The sequence below is a fragment of the Labrus bergylta genome, chromosome 22 (genome assembly GCF_963930695.1).
Source record: "Labrus bergylta chromosome 22, fLabBer1.1, whole genome shotgun sequence".
In the NCBI taxonomy this organism is placed as follows: Eukaryota; Metazoa; Chordata; class Actinopteri; order Labriformes; family Labridae; genus Labrus; species Labrus bergylta.
Genome location: NC_089216.1, coordinates 3534819 through 3557117, shown reverse-complemented (window position 1 = coordinate 3557117; position 22299 = coordinate 3534819). Strand labels below are relative to the sequence as shown.

General features: G+C 40.9%; 1 protein-coding gene across 2 annotated transcripts in view; it reads left to right on the top strand.

Moving 5' to 3' along the window:
* arhgap36 (Rho GTPase activating protein 36) overlaps positions 1–21744 on the top strand; it is a 50415-nt gene extending 28671 nt beyond the window's left edge. For both annotated transcript variants that reach the window (XM_065951001.1, XM_065951002.1), the window contains exons 3-12: positions 3344–3412; positions 11951–12264; positions 15278–15491; positions 15700–15755; positions 16642–16792; positions 17168–17316; positions 17423–17593; positions 17962–18050; positions 18135–18361; positions 19306–21744. In XM_065951001.1, coding sequence (XP_065807073.1) covers positions 3344–3412; positions 11951–12264; positions 15278–15491; positions 15700–15755; positions 16642–16792; positions 17168–17316; positions 17423–17593; positions 17962–18050; positions 18135–18361; positions 19306–19661 — 1796 coding nt within the window. In that variant the 3' untranslated portion in view covers positions 19662–21744. The remainder of the gene's footprint in view (positions 1–3343; positions 3413–11950; positions 12265–15277; positions 15492–15699; positions 15756–16641; positions 16793–17167; positions 17317–17422; positions 17594–17961; positions 18051–18134; positions 18362–19305) is intronic.
* Positions 21745–22299: the final 555 nt, after the last annotated feature.

Sequence of the window (22299 nt, the reverse complement as noted above, 5' to 3'; positions counted from 1 at the left end):
CAGGGTTTAATTACAATGTGATACACAGGGGAAAAAAAGAGCAAATCACTCACAGTTTTCTGCTTTAAGTATTTACAGGAGTTTGTCTTTTCATTCCCAGTTATAATATCCCAGCTTAAAATTGCTGTTAACTCGTTGAGAAATAGCGGAGGAGGGAAAAGACCTCCCAAATATCCCTACATGTTTTCTAGGGAACAGCCTGTACAAAATGCCATGTGTTCCCCTAATTGTTAACACACCCGATCTAGAATTAGTATATTGTAAACACCAGTTTTTCTTACCAAAACAATGCTCTAAACCCACGCTAACTCGGTTAAACAGGCAGGATGTGGAGCTTGTAAAACACAACAAAAACACTCGTTTCCACCGGGATGGAAGTTGTTGGAGGCCAAACAAAACCATCACAAATTATTTTTTTAAATGCTGACACACATCCCCCCAAAAAAATCTTGTGCCTGGCTCTAAGACAAAGCAGGCTGTTGGTAAGTGTGGGAATCTTCGTCCTCCGTTTCTCCCCTGGGGTCAAATCTCCTCCGTCCACAAAGTCTGTCATGGTCTTGGCGTAACCTCCCAGTTTGCTATTTCTTCACTGGGCTTCTATTGTTGCACTTCTGTTTCTTTTTCCATCTCTTTTTCTGTCTCCAAATAGCCCCTCTTCCATCACACTTCACGACTTCTTATCGCTCACTGTCTCTAATAAGTCCGTCCTCTCTTTTTGTTTCACAGTGGTCCAACTGAAGGAGGAATCCACGTCATAAATCCTCCTGTTTTTATCTAATCACACTTCTTTTAATGTAAATGTATTTGAGTGTGAGCATGTGTGTTGCACATGTGTATGTGTATGTATGAAAGTTCATTCTCATGCCCCGTTCTTTGAAACCGTCCTCTACAGGGACTCCAAACCAACACGCTCTCTCCTTCCTCTGATCATCTTTCCAATCATTTGTTTCCCTTCTCCAACTTTAGAGGAAATGTTTTTTTCCAGTGTCCTATGTGGAAACAAGCAGTCTGTTGACGTATGATTAATTGTGTTTTTGCCATAATTCCAAAAGTTGGTCTTCATTTTCAATATCCCACTTGTCTCGAGTCTAGTTATGTTTACGGTCGCCGCCATGTTTGTTAGCTATAAAAGTACGTAACATGCGGTTGGTGGAAGAATGAAAGATTTGTAGCTATGTACATGAAGGTTTAAATTCACAAACTTCCTGCAGTTCCTCGAGTGTCCACTAGAGGCTGGCTGCAGAAGCACCTGAAGTCAAATACACACCCATTCAAAAAATCCTGTTTTTACAGCAGAATTTAACATGTTTACAACCTGGTTCAAACAATGAAATAGATCAGATTAGCTCATGCCTTTATCAGCACACAAAGACATGAGATACATACTGCATACTTTTCAAATTGTAACTGTTTTAAATGATCTCAGTGGTTTTTGTCACAGATTCTGAGTGTTTGATGTGTTTTTGTTTGTTTTACTCTGCTTGTAATCTCGACAGCATTGGAAATGAGGGAAACCTCAGTGTCTTTTCGAGAATAAGTATAGGTTTAAAATGAAATGAAATACGGGATGTAATCTTTATTAACTTATCCATTTTAATGAGAAGAGTTATACACAGGTGAGCTCAGGCTGTTTGCCTGGAAACAATGGATGACGTCACTCGGGCTATTTAATAGGCTACAGTCTATGGGGTGGACTGATGGAACTGATGCATTTTAACAAAACTTTCTTAAAGCAGCAACTGCTGAAAAATGCATTTTTAAAGTCTGTTGTACTTTGAATCTTGAGCTGATTTTCCCTGTGTGTTTATCTTGATCTGTCATCTCAGCTCTCTGTGAATGTGGGTTATATAATCACACACTGAGTGCATACATGCACACGCAGATGTCTAAGGAACGTGGCTAAGAGATTAGCTTAGTAAGATGCGACGTGTGCACGATGGAAGGGGCTGTTAGCTTTGGAAATAAACGCTAATTTCCTGCAGTCGTGAGAATTTGACCCCTTTTTCCCCAACATGCACACACACACTTAAGTACACAAACACAGAATCTCAAGCACTCAAATACCAACTCTCTGTTTGTTTGCCTTACCGGCTCCTTTTCCCCAGACACTATGGGGAAAGAACAGGAGACTTTCTTTCATTTAAAGTCTAAAATATTCTTTAAGACACAATTTGCGATGCAAGGAGCACCACTCTGTTCCTTAATAGGAAAAAGACCAGTCCATGAATTAGTGATTTCTAAACACCAGCTTTAGAAACCCAAACAATGACTTGTTATACGTAGACCCGGTCAGAGGGGGAGGATGTCAGGCTCGTAAAACAGGAGGTACAAAAACAGACTACTCACTGTGAAAACACTCCTGAGAGCTGTGCTGCAAAAACAAACGCCCTCATAAGCACTAAAGAGTAACTAGCACAGAAACGTGGATTTACAGCTCACTACTGACGTATCATTGATATTGTTTGCCATGAAATACCAAACTACCAAACTCCATTCGATCTGCAGAGTCCCTTTGCACCTTGAAGAAAAAGCTAAAGACCCAGCTCTTTCATAAATACCTACGCCTTTCATGATGATGATGATGATGGTAATGACGATGGTTTTGTTGCTAACGGCAACTTTTAAGATGGTTTCTATACTGATTAGAGCTCTCAAGACTCAAAGCTGATCGTTTGCTCTTACTGACATTGTTTCCTTTTTCTAGATCCTTGCTTGTGTTGTACTTACTCTCTGATGTACGTCGCTTTGGATAAAAGCGTCTGCTAAGTGAATTGTAGAATGAAAGGAAATGCTACTAACGCTAGCTTTCTAGCTAACACCACTTCTCCCTTCTACAGGCATAGAAAATATCACGGTCAAACATCTATCAAGTCACCTGAGATTTTTTCTTTCTGTTGTAAAATGTATTGACATTACATTTGGTAATTATTATAACGTTATGTATGTATATATTTTCATGTTAAACCTGGATGTTGTTCACATACATAGACAAACTTAACACACAAAAGGCACTTTGTCCCTCATATTAAGGGGCAGGGTGCAGCCATTAAACAAAGGGCTATTTGAACAAACAACAAGAGCTTGTCCCTTGAAATGGCCTGCTCTATTGTCAGAGCTGAGGAAGAGGTACAAGAACTCAGGAGAGAGACATAAAAAGAGAGAGGAAAGGGAAAACAGTCCTAATGAGGGCGCCTTCAGATCTTGTCGATTGCTGAAAAGGGTGATGACTGAGTCAACAAACCAGAATAATGAAAGGCAGATATACAGTATGTCCCTCAATCTGATAGAATAGACATTTTATTGTTATATAGTGGTAATTTTTATTTTATTTTATTTTTTACAGAAACCCGCAAGAGGAGAAAATCACTTCGCAGGAAGTTTGACTCATTCTCAAAGGAAAAGAAAGAGCGAGGTAAGTTCATCACACAAACACAGTCGCGTGCGGTTAAACATAAAACCATCTCTGTGTCACAGTTTGTCTTCTTTGATTTACTGAGTTTTCTTGAAGTCCCCGTATAACCTGACACAGTCTCTTTGTGACAGTAAATATTATCATCCTACACAATATATCCCTCTGTCCTCTCAACCAGCGTCCCCACAAGCGGACTCTTCACGGCTTTTACCACTAATGGTCCGACATACTTGAAATACTGTGTTTATACAGCACAAGTGGAAGAAGCAGGGCAGCACACTGACTCATGGAGCGTTCAGTGAGTCGGGTTTGGGTTTCATCAGCCTGCATTGTTTTGAACATAAACATAATAATGAATGACCACAAGCACTTGATGTGTTCTACAGTCATGCCGTGTCATCCTACGTACGCAAACATCTCCGTCAGAAGATGTAGTACGTCAAAACTAATTCACTGATTACTGGACGTAACCAGCTTGATGTAATACTTATTTTTATCACATTTACAAAACAATACTTGATGCTCCGCTGCCGATTTTGATACCATCATAATGCTGGATTCACTAAACAATTTTTATTTCCAATTAGATTTTCTTGTTTTTATATAGACATATGATTTAAGCCAAATTATTAATAAATGGTTATTTTATTTCAGTTTTCTGACAATAACATCCCTCCCCCCTTTTTTTTGGTAATTTCAGTTACCTTTTTTTAATTCTGAGTTTTTAGTTGGTGGTTGATTGAAAAGTTGGTTGCGTTGAGTAATGGATCGAAATTAATTTTTTTGTGTCAGCGATTTGAATTGACCTTTATTTTGTATGATTTCTAAACTATATCATTAAGATAACATCCATGGGGCACCCCGGTGGCGCAATGGTTAGGGCGCACGTCCCATGTATTGAGACTCTCATCTCAAGCGGTAGGCCCAGGTTCGCTTCCACCCGTGGCCCCTTTCCACATGTCATTCCCCGCTCTCTCTCCCTGGTCCTCTCTCTGCATTAAAGGCACAAAAAGCCCAAATTAAATCTTTAAAAAAAAAAAAAAAAAAGATAACATCCGTGATTTTTCAGTTTTGTTGCTTCGATGGTTACTCATATTCAACTTCACTCTCTCTTAACCTCAAACATCAAACTTGTGACGACAGTTTGATACCCTCAAAGTGTTTCACCAAGGATTTACTTTACTGACTTAATTAATTGAAGTTAGACAGCCTATTAGTCATAATCTGACCTTCTTATTCTTAGTTCTATTTCTATCCAGTTGCAATTCTAGAGTCTGTTGGGGCCCCAGGCAAGAAATAATTGTTGGCCCTACAACCCGCATTTATCATCACCTCTTCCTCTTTTTTCCTGTTTCAGTTTTCTCTCCTATAGACGGATAATTCCTCTTAATTTTTCTTGGTTGACTTTCAGTGACAACCTTTGATTTTCACATAATGCTCGCAACGCTTAGCAAGGCAACGAGAGTGAGTGCTGTCAGATGTCAGAAGTTTGTCAGCCCCCCCTCAGGAGCCCCCTACTGGTCTGGGGCCCCAAGAAGTTGCCTGCCTTGCCTATTGACAATGAGTGGCTCTGTTTATATCCTTCACAAAAGCCAAAATCTACAAATTCCAGGCTTTTTATTGCTCAGATGACCTTTTGTAGTTTTATCATGCCATAAATTCAAAATGAATTTGGCCTCTGACCAAACTGAACTATGTTGTATCAATCCCCTTCATTGTTTGAAATTGGAACTAAATGATCTGGGAGTGTTTTACTTTGATCACAAACTGTATGCATCCAATACTGGTGGTCATTCCCTGTTTTGAACAAATAAACCACTATTTCACTCAGAAACTTTTAGTTTCAGTTTTTAGTTTACACTAGTTCTAGTGCAGTGGTTTAAAACACCAAATTAGGTCAACATTGCTCTACATATTGGGCCATATTAGTGTTTGCACCATTGGGAACATGTAAACCCAGACTTCCAATGACTTGATCTCTTTCCAACTTGGGGTTTAATTGTTCTGTCTTTTACCCTCTTGGCAGTTTTGCGTTCATTTCCCCTCTCTTCTTTCTCTCGCTGTCAAAGCCACGTAGTCCCTCATCTTGCAGCCTTGGCCCCAAACCTCTCATAAAGAGATGTTCTCTTTTCTCAGGTGATTATGGAAGCACAGAGCGATACAAGCCAAAACACACAGCACACACATTCCCAGGCTGTCTGCGCAGGTCTGTAAATCCTGCCTCCAGCCTCTTACACACAGGGACTTAGCTGAAGCTAACCCTACTAATCAAAAAAACAGGACATTGGGACCTGGCAGACCTCCTGCTGGCATTGCTTTGCTACTACTGAGCACATGGCTTTGGCCTTTAGTGGTCAGCAGGATCTTGTGTTAATGTTTTTGTGATACCTGTTGGAATTGTTGTTTTGGTTTGTTTGTCTTTCACAGCAGGTTGTAGAGGAGACAGCCAGCGTAATAGTTAAACTTCTGCATTTTGTTTGTATGCTGATGAGTTTCTGCTGTGCAATCTCAATTGTGACCCTTTAAAAGGCTTACTATGCGACTTTCAGAGCAGATCTTCAGATCAAAACAAACACTCTCTTCCAAACTCCCTCCTCCCCTCCTTTCTCCACACCTTCTCCTCACATATTATACCTTTAAAATGTACGGCTGCTACAGCAATGGCGCTTCCACAACAAATTTGTACTAGTTTTTAATAAAGTTGAGCAGAGGCGCTGCTTGTGAACAGGCAGGGCAGTCAACTGCTTGGGGCCCCAGACCCGTAAGGGCCCCTTGAGGGCTGACAAACTTCAACCAAAGCAGTAGCCCTAAATGTGCTAATTTTGCAACGACAGTAGGAAACCTCCCTAAGGGGGGCACCATCTGACAGCACTAACTCATCTTGCCCTGCCAAGTGTTGCTTGCGTTGTTGCAGTGAAAACAAAAGTTTACCAATGAAAGTCAACAATGTTTAGTTAGTTTAGTTTAATCGTTTATTTGAATCAGGGACAGTGTACAAAAAAAACTCTTGTCTCAGAAGAGAAGAGATGCTTTGTATCAGATTTAGCTAGCTAGCTAATTTCCATTTGTTGTCAATGAAAAACGAAGAGGAATTACCGGTCGATAGAAGGGAAAAAATGATGGCAGATATGATGGTGATGAACATTTGAGAACTATCTGATTCTCAAAACGGCAAAGGAGTCGTACCTGAAAGCTGTTAATTTGGAGTTACGCCAAAAAAATTTATCACTGCATCCTATCAGGATCCTTAAATGTCATAGTTACTATGACAACCCCTAACTCATGGCTGTGTTTGAAGGATGTCTTGGTCCATCACAAGACTAACCCCAAAGTGTTTCTGTCCCATTACATACATAAATCAACATTGGTAGCTTTGGTATTTAAGGCATTATGTTTCCCTTAATTTATACGTACTTTTGGTGACTTTATCTAACCAAATAGCAGCTGTTTCACACCGTAAACTACTTGAAGAGCTATTTTAAGTCAATAGGTAATGGGCAGGTAGGTTAGTAGGTGATGATGCGGTGAAGTGGCGGGAGGTCAAATGTCGATAGAATTAGGGTAAGGCAAGTTTATTTATAGAGCACCATTGATACATTAAGCTATTCAAAGGGCTTTACAGAGTTAAAAAGAAATCACTATGAACATTAAAAGACGTTACATTTAGCCGAAATAAGACAAGATCTACAAGAAAAAGAGCTTTTAAGAATTGTGTCTGTAAACTGATGGATAAGTGTGGCCCGATTAAAAGACAGTCACTATTGTTAAATTTGAATGTTTCGCTTCTTTTGTCTCTTTCCTCTTCAGCCTGTTTCTTCAGCTTGAAAATGTTATGAAGAGGTTAATAAGCTTCCTACAGTTTCTTCTGTGTTGTTTCACTGGAGTGTACACAGAGAACATTCTCTGTTAAATAAACACAGGTCTTTAAATTGACTCGATGATAAAGGAGAAATAGCAGTTAGTAGTGAACAGGTTCTAAATATAAATCTCTGAGTCTTTGGTAACAAAGAATGACCTAAGGACTAGGAATAATAATAAAGAGAGAAAGCTGTGAAATCCCAGAACAATGAGACTTGAAGCAGTCCGACACACACAGCTGTCTTCCTGTCCAATTTTAGTGTTTGTGTTAGCGTTAACCCTGGACATGTCCAGAGGGATATAATCAGTGTAGAATTACAGAATCTTGGCTCGTGCAAGTAAAAGAAAAAACACATAACCAAGTTTTATTTTCCACAGCTGTCAAAATGTAATGTTTTTGGATATGGATCTCAGAATTTCATGAATAAAGACAGAAGTCACGAGTCTGAATTGACGATCTCTATGGAATCCCAAAGCTTTAACTGAATACATAAATAAACATGAATTATATTGTTAAATGTGAAGGTTTTTACCATTATTCAGATCAAGACTCCCTAACCCCCCAACAATTAAATGTCTTACTTGTATTTCCATTTCTGAGTTAAATATATTCATTCTTGTTTAGTGAATGTGGTGTGGTATTGAAAGTTAACTAATATCGCTCAAAGTTTGGTTCTTGTTGAGAGAAGAATTGAATCCCCTTGGCCGAAACCATATCACAACACAGATATGACAATGACAATGTTCACTGCCCTGGTTTTATCTTAAAAAAATAGCAGAAATGTGTGTATTTGTAAGTTGTTGTACATCTGTGTTTGTGTCAACTAAGTCCACCACTTAGCCAGCATTTGGCAACAATGGGAACTTCCATTCAATAGGCAGAAACCTTGAGCAGAACCGGACAATTTGGTGGACAGCCATCTGCCGCAACTGGATTGATTCATTGTTGTTCGAGCAGTTCTGGCACTACTACAACAACTACAAAAGTTCAAACTGAAGCAAAAGTAGACTTGAAACATGCATCAGGTGTAATATGTCCTTCTCCGGGTAAACAAGAAAATCCTTGAGAACCTCTGGAGTTGATTTACCTTTTTTCAACCTAATAAAAGAAAAGCCTTAACCTCTCATTTGTCTTAGTGTTCTGTTAACTAGGCTGCCTTTTTCTTTTCCAGGACATCCAAATTACCACAGCCAACTATTTAATCCAGTTGTTTATGTTAACCAAGCCAACACCTTATACCCCAGTGCAAGCAACTACTCGCTCTGTCATCGTCATTTAATGCCAGAAAACCAAGCTTAATGTGACAACGGTATGCCCTGGTCCGTTTGGCTGCCAACAGACGTCAGCGCTGAGGAACAAGCACAGGCTTACTGATAAAACAGGGCCATTAAGTGCAGTGCGTAACCCACATTAGTTGATGACATATTTTTAATGGATGGGGCCCATTCTTGTTGGCAGGGGAAGTTGTGTTTGTTTTAAATGTACCCTCTTGACTCAGGGGTTTGCCAGTTTCAAGGCAAAGAGTCCATCATGTGTATAAGAATTCCTTAATAATTTAAGTCATAAGATTATTGTCATTAAGAATAAAATGCAAACTGCCACTGATGTCGATAAGAGTTAATGTGGTTATTACACCCAAAATTCCAGTGTGGACCCAAAAAAGCAGACTTGATACACAACATACCAACACAAGTTCAACACATTTAATCTTGGTGAATAATTTGCATTGATTTAGCAATCATCCAAATTGGCCCTATCATCTGCGAAGCAACTATTCATGAGCTCAGGACCTCAATTTTGTTCTCCACCCGATGAGCAAGCTGAGTCCCAGTTTTTGAGGTTTAGTTTTCTTATATTGGTAACTTTCTTTGTGGAGTTAGCAGTGCTGATTGCAGCTCACTGATAGACAGTTACTTTTTATTGAAAACCATTTTGTGTTTCATCAGCCAGCAGCTTGTTACATTTTTGTTTAATGAATTGTTAGCTGTTGTTTAGCTCCGAAATCGCTTGTACTCTGAATAGCCTATCGACAACCAAGTATCTGCTAGCAGCAATGGCTACAAGCTAATGCTAACTGGCAGAGGGCCAACAAAGCACCAGTCAAGGGGCTTATCTGTGATCCTGGCACCTGATGGAGGCACACGTAGTGGAGAATCAAACAGTGGACATCTGTAAAATGGTCTTAGAACAAACAGCGTTAGAGTTTGTTTTTTTTTTACCCCAAAGAAGTTTGTTGTTTCAAAATATCCCCTTATTTTCTATTCTTAGAAATTAGCAATTTCCTTTAACATTTTGAGCATGAGATGATTTTCAGTTTTTTAGTGCAGTAGTCTGCTTCATGGAAATTCTTGATACATGTTATTTTTGGATTTTTTACTTGCTTTTAAAATTAACTTTTTACCCATACCATAAATATAGAGCACATAACTGTAGTAATTTCATTTTCATGTGTTTATGGGGAATTGAAGGGTTGGGTTTGAGTTAAGTAAATGATTAATTTCTGTTTTTATTCAATGACCACACATTTTGAAGTCACAAGATATTTTGGCAGCCTAAAAGCATATTTATCCGGACCAACAACAAATTAACTGCAGCACTTTAATTGCTGTGTTGAGTCCGTTTCTGTTCTAATCTTTCGGAGTGACGACTTGGGTTACTTATAGGTCAGAGAGCTGCTGACAGAGCAGTCATTAAAGGAGCATTACAAATGTACAGTTCCTTTTTTCCCATGCATGGTAAAGGGCTGTTATTTAGGCCATGTTCATCCACCTTCTATAGGATGATTAAAGGTCATTTCCTTATCGGGGGCAAGTTCAGCTCACTCCTTTTAAACCTGCACAGTGTAAGAGGATTAGGGGTTAAAGTCGCAGGGCAATAAATGGTTTACTTTACAGTTCATCAACAAAAAGTGAGGAAAAGCCGCACAAGAGGGTTGATTTTTTTTGTCCGCCTCGTTTTAAGAAAAAGTTAATAAAACAGGATTCTAAGCAAAGACTATTGTCATGTATCGGGCTAACCATAAATCAATGATTATTTATTTGCCTTAACTACTATTTCTCTGGCTTTTTTTTTTTTTTTTTTTTTTTACCAATACTGGAGTTGCAATGTAGAATAATTAACTTTCATTGAACATAATGGTTGCACCTTGCTCTACTTTGTCAGTCTTTAAGAGAGTTTTGTTTGGATCTTTTTTGCCTTAATTCATCGCTCCAATTAGATCTTTTAGTAAAATCAGTGTGTGTTTGAAACTGCTGTAGATATGTGATGAGCTCCTGGCCATGACACTGTTATGCTAACTGATTGTTTACCTGCCGCCTGTTAAACTGGTGTAAGCCTCTATCAGACTGAGTGTGATGTCTGGCTAACAGGATTACCTTCTCTTCCCTATTCTATGTATCCATTGTCTATTCTTATACCTATACCTAGTCTTCTTGAACTTGTAATCTCTCCTGTGAGGGTCTTTGGGATCACTGAGTTTACAACTTGACATAGATGTTCTGAGCTGGATGTAAATAGTGCAAAAAGGCTGGTGAACAGGAAGGATTGCAGCATTGAAGCCTGTTGTAACTGACAGTGAATCAGTAGAAAGTTTAAATTTTGATTAAGAATATTTTGTCTGATTACTGTTAATTAATATTGTGAATAACAGTGGTCCTTGGACAAAGCCCTGGTGCATGCACCTTAATGTATCTGTAAATATTTTACCTTGCACTTTTGCATCGTGAAGCAAAATGTTGTATTTTTTATTTAAGTGTAGACTGATCAAATGTGTACAGTTCTAGTTTACGTCAACTAGACTTGAGTTTGAAGGTCTACTGGAAAGTAGGTTTTCATTATCTTAGACGGTGGCTTTAAGCATCAACTAGATGCTGTTTTTTTAAGTGAACTAGACGTTTGATTTTCATTTTAGATGTTGGGCTCTGACATCAACTAGACATTGGGATTTGAGATCAGCTAAAGGTTGGGATGTGAGGTCACCTAATTGTTAGGATTTGACATTGATAAGACATGACAAAAAGACATTGGGTTGTCACGTCAGCTAGAAGTCCGGCGATGATGTTAACTAGAAGTTACTCTTAGACATCAGCTAAAAGTTGGACTGTGACGTCCCCTAAACCATTAGTTTTGTCATCAGCTAGACATTGTGTTTTAAGTCTGACAGACATTGAGTATCAACAACTACTAAATCGGTTTTGATGTCAACTATATTATGGGTTCTGATGTCATATAAACGTAGGGTTTTGACCTTAACTTGGCGTAACTTTTAGACATCGGCCTAAAGTTGGACTGTAAGGTCCTCTAAACCAATAGCTTTGTCGTCGGCTGGACATTGGGTTTTCACATCCACTAAATGGGTTTTGACATCAGCTAGACATTGGGCATGTCTTATATAGTTCATTTACAAGAATATGTTTCCTTTTGCTGGACCATGTACTGAATTTCTGTCTTGCAGAGAACTTGCAGAGAAAAATTAGCTCAAAAGGTCTCGTAGGAGGAAGACTCCTTGAATGATAATCCTATGTGGCCTAAAGCAACAGCTTTCTTTTTACTCACAATGATTTTATTTATTCTTCATATTAGAAAATAATGAACAGGAGAATTGATCCTCCAGTAACACATCAGTGATATCGAGGAAAACAATCAATAACTTGTGTTTTGTTTGCTTGTGTTTCCTACAGAATCCTCGCCCAAGGCATTCGGCATCCCCCTCTCCCAGGTCATCGCCAACGACCGCGCCTACAAGCTGCGACAGGATGCCTTGAAGGAGAGCAGGCGGGATTGTCTGGATCTTGAGGCCAGCGTTCTGCGCTTCAGGGCCGAGAAGAGACAGTTCTTCAACGGGAGCAAACCGCTGAGCAACTCCTCGTCAATCACAGGAGGAGGCCCCAGCTCGCCGCCAGCAAACTCGGTGGCACCAGTGCCCATCTTTGAATACCCGAACAAACCGATGTCGCCTACATTTCTCGACAACATCGGACGAGGACGGAGGAGGGTGAGAGAGACAGCTGATTGAGTGGATACTTATATACTGTAAATACCAAAGTTGTGGTGTAAAAACCCGGCTTTTGGTCCGTTTTTTTTGGTTCCTTAATATTTCAACATCTCAGAAACAATAATTAATCCGGCCATGAGAAAGTGAGTAAACAATATGTGAAATTAGTTCCAAGGTAAGTAAGATAAATTGGGATGTGATAAGTGATCTCTGACATCTGTTTAACTTTGTTGTGCTTCAAGTCCGAACGAGCAGTTTTAACTTAATCCTTGCTTTTGCCAAATTCCACATTTACTCAGGCAGTAGCAGTTATTTGTTTGGTGCACGTCCATGTTTGTGTTTGGAGAGATTTGAAGCAGTGATTTATCGGAAACGATGTGGATAATTGGAAAAATTTAATCTGGCAAGGCAGGTATTGCTTTCTGCCAGATTTAGTGTCATGCTTAAAAAAAGACATCTGTTTGTGTTTCCTTCTTATCTCTTTTTTAAAACATTTTTGTTTTGTGTTTGTACGAGCATTAAAAAAAAATGCTGTGCCATATGTTTAGTTTAGTGTGTGTGTGAACCCTCTCCGCTTGAGGCCATCACACCCTGTAATCCCCCCCACACCGATCTGGAAACCGTTCTTATGTAAAGCCTGTAATGAGTGGCATTACAGCCGCAAGAGCACAGAAAACAAACCTGAACCTGAGCTATCAAGTTCAGGTCTGCAGAATCAGTCACTGTGGCAAACAAACACTGCACGTTCATATGGAAAGCCGAGCAGTACAAACACGTGATAAGATAATAATAGAGATAATAACACAAAAAAACAAGCAGGATCTGTGAATTAACTTGTTAAAGGCATTATATGTGATTTTTCTCACTTAAAGAGGTCATATTATGCCCTTTTTGGGGTTTGTATATTTAATCTATGTACCTACTAAAGTATGTTCACAATAGCTAAAGTTCGAAAAAAGTGTCTGTTTTCATGTTCTGCCGCTCCATGCACCGGCTCGCTTCTGACTCTCTCTCTAAGGCTCTGAAGTGCCCACGTTCATAACATACTGTACTCACTGCTTAACTGTGTTTCTAGATCACGCTCATTTCAGGTAAATTTACATGCAGTGTGAAGATACCAGCATAATAAAGATCGCTAGCATTAGCATGCTAACACAACAATGCAGCGCGAGTTGTTTTGGTTTCATGCTGGTGCTCAAGGGCGACATCTGCTGGATCAAAAAATTGCATATAAAGCCTTTAAACATTGTGCTTCATTATGCTGCAAAAAATAAATAATAATAATTTTGTGAAGATAGTTGTTCCTGTTCAAATCGAGACGGACGTTAAGAGTCTGAACTTGTTTATGGGTATTTCCTCAAAAGAATCTTGACTCAAAACTCTACATTAGCAGGCGTCTTTCCCTTGAGTCATTATTTAAAGAACAGAGGTGGTCGGTTGGTAGAGAGAGGTCGGGAAAGTTTTCCAATCCATCACCGGCTAAATGGGACTCCGACTTCACCCTCTTACAGCTGTCTGGACTGTAACAGCTCTCTGTTTACATATCTGACATCACTGGGCTAGAGATCTTTAGTTTGACGGATGAAGCCGCAGCAGCAGTGTGGCGGTGTTTTAACTTTGCAGTCGTCCAGTGACAGATAGCGTACACAGCCGGAGTAAAGGTTGGAATCGACGACTGGAACAAGATGAGTGTAGAAGAGAAATTCTGTTGACACTCGCCGTGACGCAGGTCAGATATTATTAACTGGAAAAGGAGGTTACAGCTGTGTCCTGATTTCACACTGCATATTTAATCCAGACCCCATTATTTTTAGCATGCAAGTAAACTTTATTCATCAAGAACAAAGGTCACAAAGGGCTTTACATCAACACAGTATAACATGCAGAAAGAAAAAGGAGGGCGACATTATAAAATCCTGCAATGACCAGGAACTTCTGACTAACTCAAAGTGTTTTTACACCGCAGGTCACACCTACACATTCACACACTGATGGTGGAGGCTGCTATGTAAAGTGACCATCAGAAGTGACTAATCCCATTCATATACATTCATGAAGCAGCGGGAGCAACTTGGGGTTGAGTGTCTTCCCCAAGGCTGAAAAAAAAAAAAGCTACTGACTCTTACTTTAATTGAGGTTAAATAAATAGATATTCAGATTCTTGGTTTCAGAAGGTTGAATTTGACGCCTTCTGACACGTTTGGCACGACTCCACAGACCGTCATTTCTGGTGATTATTTGGTTGCTAAAATGAAAAGCTGTTTGAGATTCCTCCCAGAAACTCGATGTTCCTCCAACAAGCATTCAAATGTCTCACGTGGCTGATTTATATTTCTTGTGCTGTTGGATTTCAGACACTCACATATTTATTGGATCCAAACGTCAGGATGAGTGATGACTCCTCTATTCTGCTCCTGACATCAATCTTTAGATTTCCATTTTTGTCCTGCCAGTGCTCCTCATGATGATTTCTTCTCTTGTCATTTTCACCGTCCTCGCTCCTCTTTCTCTGCCACCTTTCTCCGTCTTTACCTCCATTACTGTCCCGTACAGAGACTCTCGGTATCTCTTTAACCTCTTCTCCTCTCCCATAGGTTCCCGAACCTCGGATCTTAAATTAATGTGGCACGATGTAAATCGTTCTTTGAAATGGTGAAGTAGAAGTGAAGAAGAATTTTAGAAAATGTTTGAATTCTGCAACGTTTTTTCTGAAATCCTTCAGGTTTTGGGAGGTTGTTTTTTTGAGGCAGCCTTATGCCTAAAGTGCAAGTTGAAATCAGTAAAACACATATTATACAAAATACAAACCCCCAAATCATGAGAAAGGTCCACCCTCTCCATCTTTTCCCTGCTCCACTTTTCAGAAAATGTGTGCTCAAACAGGCCGTTTGGAGATTTTCCCCTCATGACATCACAAAGGGCAGTAACTCCTCCCCCAGGTGGGTGACACTCCCACAGCTAGGTGTTTGTTCTGCCCTCTGTAATAGTAGACATCTGTCCCCTCCCCCTGCAGGGCGGTCTGTCTGTGGACTCCATCTCCGACCTCGTCGAGTCTCAGTCTCGCCTGCTGGAGGCGCTGCAGCTCTCTCACCCCGCAGAGCTGGAGCTGAAGAAGAAACCGGGCAGCTCGTCGGAGGGGAAGACGCAGACCAAACTCAGTCTGAACCCCATCTACAGGCAGGTGCCCCGCGTGCTGGAGAGGTGCTGCAGCCACATCGAGATGCATGGTGAGACGCGGGATGTGTATCGTACTGCTCGTGCCATTTGGAATCCCTAAAATTAGTAAACTATTCACTTGAGGCTGCTAACCTAGAGATCTGGGTTTTAGGATATTCTTCTTAATATTCAGATTAAAGTCTGGGTGTCTATGTTAATTTAGAATATGTTTTTAAAAACTCTACTTGATGAGATCTTTGCTCCATTTTGCATCCCCAGGTCTTCAAACTGTGGGGATTTTCCGAGTCGGAAGCTCAAAGAAGAGAGTGAGACAGGTGAGGACATTTGCTGGTCAAGTTTTTGTTTTCGTAATTTTAACGCTAAAAATCCCGCTAGTGTGAGAAAACAAGATTTTTAGACTCTAGAGAAACCAAAATTTTCATGTAATGATTGTTTCTGTTATATCGGAAATGACACCATTTGGTATCCCATGATAAAGAAATAATTCACTGGGTCTGTTGGGACTTGGGTTGGGAACCGGAGGGTCACTGGTTCAAGTCCTGGTGCAGAAGTTGGTCTGGTAGCTGGAGAGGTGCCAGTTCTCTTTCTGTGCCCTTGAGCAAGGTACTAAACCCATCCACCAGCTCAGGAGAGCCTTTTGTGGGTCGCCCCCCTCACTCTGACATCTCTCCATTAGTCCACAGGATCCTGTTTGTGCATGTGTGTGTGTGTAGCATGTTCAACAACAGAGTGAAAATTTGAATTTCCCCTCATCGGATTAATAAAGTTTATCTCTTTTTAAGATTTTCTATATTTCTATATATTTAATATTTGTATTGATATCAGTTAAATATTTTCCACATCAGACATGCTGAGATCTGAATGTAGTAAAACATCCTGAGTTCAGTTTGCGGTCGTGACATTTAGTGTAAATCCTCCTGTGACTCACTGTCCCGTGCTTCATGTCCTTCATGTCCTTCTGCTCTTCACTTGTGAGCATAAAAATAATGATGTGTGACTTCCTGTTTTGGAGAAATCTCATCTTTTGGGAACAAATGACTGCTGTTTGACCTCCATGACTTTGTCTTCTTCTGTGCAAAGTCACCATTTTGTACATGTGTCTTCTGGGTGTGTGCATGCGCGTGTGTGTGTGTGTGTGTGTGTGTGTGTGTGTGTGTGTGTGTGTGTGTGTGTGTGTGTGTGTGTGTGTGTGTGCCTCAGCTGCGGGAGGACTTTGATGTGGGCGTGGACGTGCAGCTGGACGAGGAGCAGAGTGTTCACGACGTGGCAGCGTTGCTCAAAGAGTTCCTCAGAGACATGCCTGACCCTCTGCTGTCCCGAGAGCTTTACCCCGCCTTCCTGCACGCCGACTGTGGGTGTCAACAAATGTCTATACTTCAATACAACGTGTTAAATAGCACTATAATCTAACTTTTTTTTTTGATTATTGATTGTCCTGAAAAGCTTTGAAAAAGACGGATCTTCGGTCTTATTTGGGACCAAAAGAGAGAGAGTTCATTTTTGCAATTCAAACATTGTGCAGGAGTCTGCTTGCAATTTTTTGTTGATTAAACAAGAAATGACCAAATATCAAATGAGTAGGACCTCTGTTTTTGTTGCCATGGCATCGGAACAAACTGTGATTTTGTTTGATTTTTGAAATTCTAGTATGCCAAATACACACTGTAGAAACATCTGTAGCCTATAAATCAGACTAACCCCCCCTCTCTCTGTGTGCGTCCTGCAGTGCTGAGGGGATCCGACCAGCTTCAGTTCCTGCAGCACCTCCTCTACCTGCTCCCTCCCTGTAACTGTGACACGCTGCTGCGCCTCCTCAGCCTGCTGCACACGGTGCAGAGCTACGCCCAGGACAGCATCGGGACCAACGACGAGGAGGTACGACGCCCAACGCCCGCTGCTCAGGATGGAGGGGAAAGAATGAAGGGGGGAGGAGCCTAGTGTAAAACAAAGAATCAAAAACTCTAATATGTTTACCTTTCAGATCTGTGGAAACAAGATGACAGCAGCGAACCTGGCTGTGATCTTTGGTCCAAACCTGCTGCAGAGAGAGAGGGGAGGGGACTCCAATCCGTACGCCATTGGTATCGAGGACAGCAACGCGATCATCAGCGTGACTCTGGTGCTCGTTCAGAACTACAGACGGCTTTTCACGGTAACAAATCCCACCCTCACTAGAGTCCCATTTCACAGCCTTTAATCCTGGTCGTAGATATTGTTAAAGGTGTAAGGTGTCATTAAACATGTTATAAGCATGATTCTAGCTACTTTCTAAAGTCGACCAATGAGAGCAAAGAGCGCTCTGCACGTGACGTAAACAAACAAAATGGTGAAGCGAAAGAAGAAACATGAAGAAGAACCCCGAGACGAGAGAAACAGTTTGTCAAGCTAGTCTAGCCCCGCCCCCTCGTCTGTCACCGTCTGTCATGTCAGTCAGTCAAGTCACGGCCCAGGCGTATGGCTCTGCGATGGCCCTAATGTGTCACAGTAACCATGGTAACAGCGTCATGTTGACCCCTGCAGGTGTCGGCGGAGCTGCAGCAGGAGGTCCTGATGAGTCTGATCCAGACTGACCCCGACATCATCGACTACCTGCTGCGGAGGAAACTCAGGTAACCCTGACAACCAGTCCCAGTTTGGCCAAATGAATGGTTAGAACAGGTAACTGAACTTTTTTATTCCCCCCCCCCTCGTAGCGGCAGTCATCTGACGGTGGACGGCAGCAGTGACACCGGGGGGAGGCGGGACACAGGGGCGTCTCTGGACTCTGTGGGAGCATCTAGCGGGAGTTTGTCTCCCTTGGAGCCGCCGTCACCACTTTTCCCTCCCGACGGCAGCGGTGGCGAGGGCAGCCTGACCAGCGAGGTGTTCCTGAACGTGCTCAAACTGAACCAGAACAGGAAGAGACAGGAGCACAGATACGGTAAGAACGTCGGCAATGAGAACACGAGATCAAAAGTAGAGAAAATTAATCATTTGAAAGTGTTAAAAAATATTCAGATTTAGTTTTTCACACTTGGGACACATGGAAAGTCCTATCTTCAGTTTGTTTACATCGCCAGGACGGCCAGCTGACTCCTCCCCTCGCGTATAAAAGTTGTTTAATTGAGGGACTAGAGAAAAGAAGAATAACATACTGTACTCACTGCTTAACTGTGTTTCTAGATCACGCTCATTTCAGGTAAATTTACATGCAGTGTGAAGATACCAGCATAATAAAGATCACTAGCATTAGCATGCTAACACAACAATGCACCGTGAGTTGTTTTGGTTTCATGCTGGTGCTCAAGGGCGACATCTGCTGGATCAAAAAAATTGCATAAAAAGCCTTTAAAGAAAATGTTTCACATTTGAAAAAAAAAACTTTTTGGAGGAAAGAATTTCCACGTTTCCTTAGTGTTTATGTCATAGTGCTGACGATCCATAGGGGGGAAAATCATTGTATGTAGTTAGAGGATGAGATTTAGTTTTCAAATATTTATCATCGTATATTTAAGCTTTTTATGATCAAATGTTAACAGTTGTGAAGTTTTAAAACAGTGTGTGATGTTCACTGTTTTAGAAGCATTATGTGCTGGAGTTATAAATGCAGCCACAGCACCCCCTAGCTGTGACTGAAGGGAAGTAAGAGAGACCATTATCATCCTGTAAAGTCAATATTAAAGTCATTTTTCTACCCATAAAATTTGTTTTATTAAACAATCGTCTTATTTAAATTCTTAACTTTGATCCTTTTTAATTTTATTTTTTTACTACAATTTTAGTTGATTTGGTGTGTTTGAGAAAAAATGGATTTCAGATCAATCCAACAGAAATCACATCTCTGCTTTATGATTGGTTTTGATCTTTCCCGTTTCCCTCCTCCAGGCGACGTCCCTCCAGGAAAATCCATCCGCCACATGCGTCAGTTCCACTCCCACCACAACCTGCTCAGCCTGGCTCATCCCTCCTCCTCACCCTCCCCCTCCTCCTCCTCCTTGTCCTCGTCCTCCAGAGTCCACTGTCAGGACACGGACGCTCCGGACCGCAGGGGCCCGCTTGGCCACGCGCTCAGCTTCACACTTGGGGGCAGCCGGAGCGGCAGCTGCTCGAGTCTGAGCGGCTCGACCGAGAGCAGCATCTGGGTGAGACAGACCCCGCAGGAGGAGACCAAACCGTCCACGGTGTCCAACTTCTGGGACTTCTTCACCGGGAAAGGCTCGAGCTCGGAGACGATGGTATGATGGAGGGGCGAGGAGGTGATGGACGTGGAGGGAAAGAACGCCTTCCTTTCCTTTCAAGCGGTCAACGATCTTGAAGAAAAAAGTTGTCAATGTTCCTGTTACATTTCAAAATGTCCACAGCATTTCCAGGACTATAAACTGGGTGTTGGTTAAGAAAATCTTCAGTTATTCATTTCCACACAAACTTCTGAACTTGAAGAAGCATCCTGTTGCAGATTTTTTCCCCAATGGACGTTGGAATTTCCAACTTTTTTTTAGCACCTATTGAACACATCATGCGCATTAGTGTGGACACAAAAAGCCTGAAAAAGTACAAAAAAAGTTGCAGAAGAAAACGACTCAAAAACTCTAAATACAAAAATACATTTTTCATATAAAAAAAAAGAACGAGCATATTTTGAAGCTAAACGTCCTCGGACAGAAACACAGATACGAGTGAGTGAAGGTAAAGTGCTTACCTGTAATGGATGCAGTAATCATTGTGATGTCTATCATGTGTACAGGATGTAGTCTTCTTTTTACAAACCTGGTTTGAAACCCTCATCAGTAACTCTATACCTGCATGGACTCTACTACACGTTATCCAGTCTCTCTCTCTTTGTTGGTTTATTGTTGTTTTTCTTTGACTTGCTATGAGCTGCGTTCTCTGTAAATATCATCTGGGAATTCAAACAAAGCAAAGGGCATCTGAACAACGGACGAATCGAAGCAGGAAACGTTGATTTGTGCGTCCAGGAAGTAAGCATTGATTTGGTGATTTGTTATTCAGAGGAGGTTTCCATTTGTTGTTGAAAACGTTCAGGTTCTATTTAACGTTAAGGTTACTTATTAGCATTAAAAAAGGAGTTTAAGGCCACGTCCTAGCGTTTTTTCCGGGCAGAAAAGCGGTAGTTGTGTGCTCGGTTGCATGTTTTTTGTAGCTCGAGCTATAGACTATGGTCATGTAGAATAAGGTACTAATAAGCGCTAATTAATGGCTAATAAGCAGCCAATATGCTACTGATTAGCATGCTAATAAGCATCTAGTTGGTGAATATTGTGACCTTATTTCAAACCCAATTGTCTAAAATTTTATACCATATATTAAATTGACAGTTGCAGATTACATTGTTGTGTTTTGTGTTCGGGGTCCAGACGCGGACTCGTCCCACACTCCAATTTAGGGATTCTAAGTCAACCAGAGGAAGAAATGATTTAACTAAAACGAGTCTGGTTTGAACCTCGATGACTCACAAATCACCGGATAAATGCTTACTCAGGAAATTATCTCAGTGCGATTTCTGTGTAAATAAAATGTGTTCAACTTCAGAAGGCAAAGAAATCAGTTCAGGGGGCTGGATCCTCTGAAGGACTCGGCTTTTTAGGTTTTCCTTTTGACTGTTAGTTAGAGGATCAGGCTGGACCTGTTCCCCCCCACCCCCCAAAAAACAACTTGTTTAAACCCTTAATTTTAGGAAGTGAAGGCTGTTTCAACTTGTTTTTTTTGACTGCCTCAGAAGTCCCAAAAAGTGGAAGATTTTAATGGTTTGTGTGCAAGATAACCTTCTTGTGCAAACTTGATTTTTTTCTTTTTTACATTTTGGGGGACCTCAGAATCTCTGTAGACTGGCACAAACTGCATGAAAGATAAACTTCAGGATTGTCAAATAAGGGAGTAACCAAGTTTTAACCACAAGAGGGCGACATTCATCACATAAACTCATCTTTTTACTTAGTAATTTACTTTTCCTTCCATCTCCGGACTCTTATAGCCAGTGTTGAGATGTGTGTGTGGCCTCCTTAGGGTAAAAAAACAAAACCAAAAGTCCATGTTTCCATTCTTTTATTGAGATTTTCTAATATTTAAAGGTTGAATTTCTCTCTAAATGTACAGAATGTGTCCTTCATGCCCGCAGTAAAAGTTTCATTTATGTTGGATTTCCTTGTAGAGAACATAAAGATATATTTTATCCATTTTTTTGTAAATTCTTGTCACTGAAATGTTTTTTCTATATTGTTGTAAAATCCTTTAAAAACCCAAAAACAGAGAGCGATGTACACCTACCTGCAGAGAATTAAAAGTCAGATTGCCTCTGTGTCACTGCTTCTTGTTGTTGTGGTTGTTGTTGTGAGGTCATTTGGGAGAGATGAGATGTGAGTCACTGCACTATTTCTGCAAAAAACTAAAATACACAAGAGTTATGGTCATCCTTTTGGCTGCGCAACAAACATCTGAGGTGAGTCATTAGATAAAAACCCCTCCCGGGGAAGATGATCTCAGACGGACGTATGTGGCAGAGCAAGAACTTTTCATTCTTCTTTCTTCTACTTCTCGTTCCATGTCCTATTGTTTACGTTGAGAAGGCAAACTCAGAGGGCAGAACAAACACCTAGCTGTTGGAGAGTCACCCACCTGGGGGAGGGGTTACTGCCCTTTGTGATGTCATGAAGGGAAAATCGCTAAACGACCTGTTTGAGCAGACATTTTCTGAAAAGGGGAGCTAAAGATAGAGAAGATGGACTTTTCTCATCATTGGGGGGTTTGTAGAACGACTAGGGACACATTAGTGTTAGAGAAACATTGCATAATATGTGACCTTTAAACATTAGGAAAGTTTAATGAGACAGATTTAGTTTTCCTTTTCTATGTGTAAAAAGA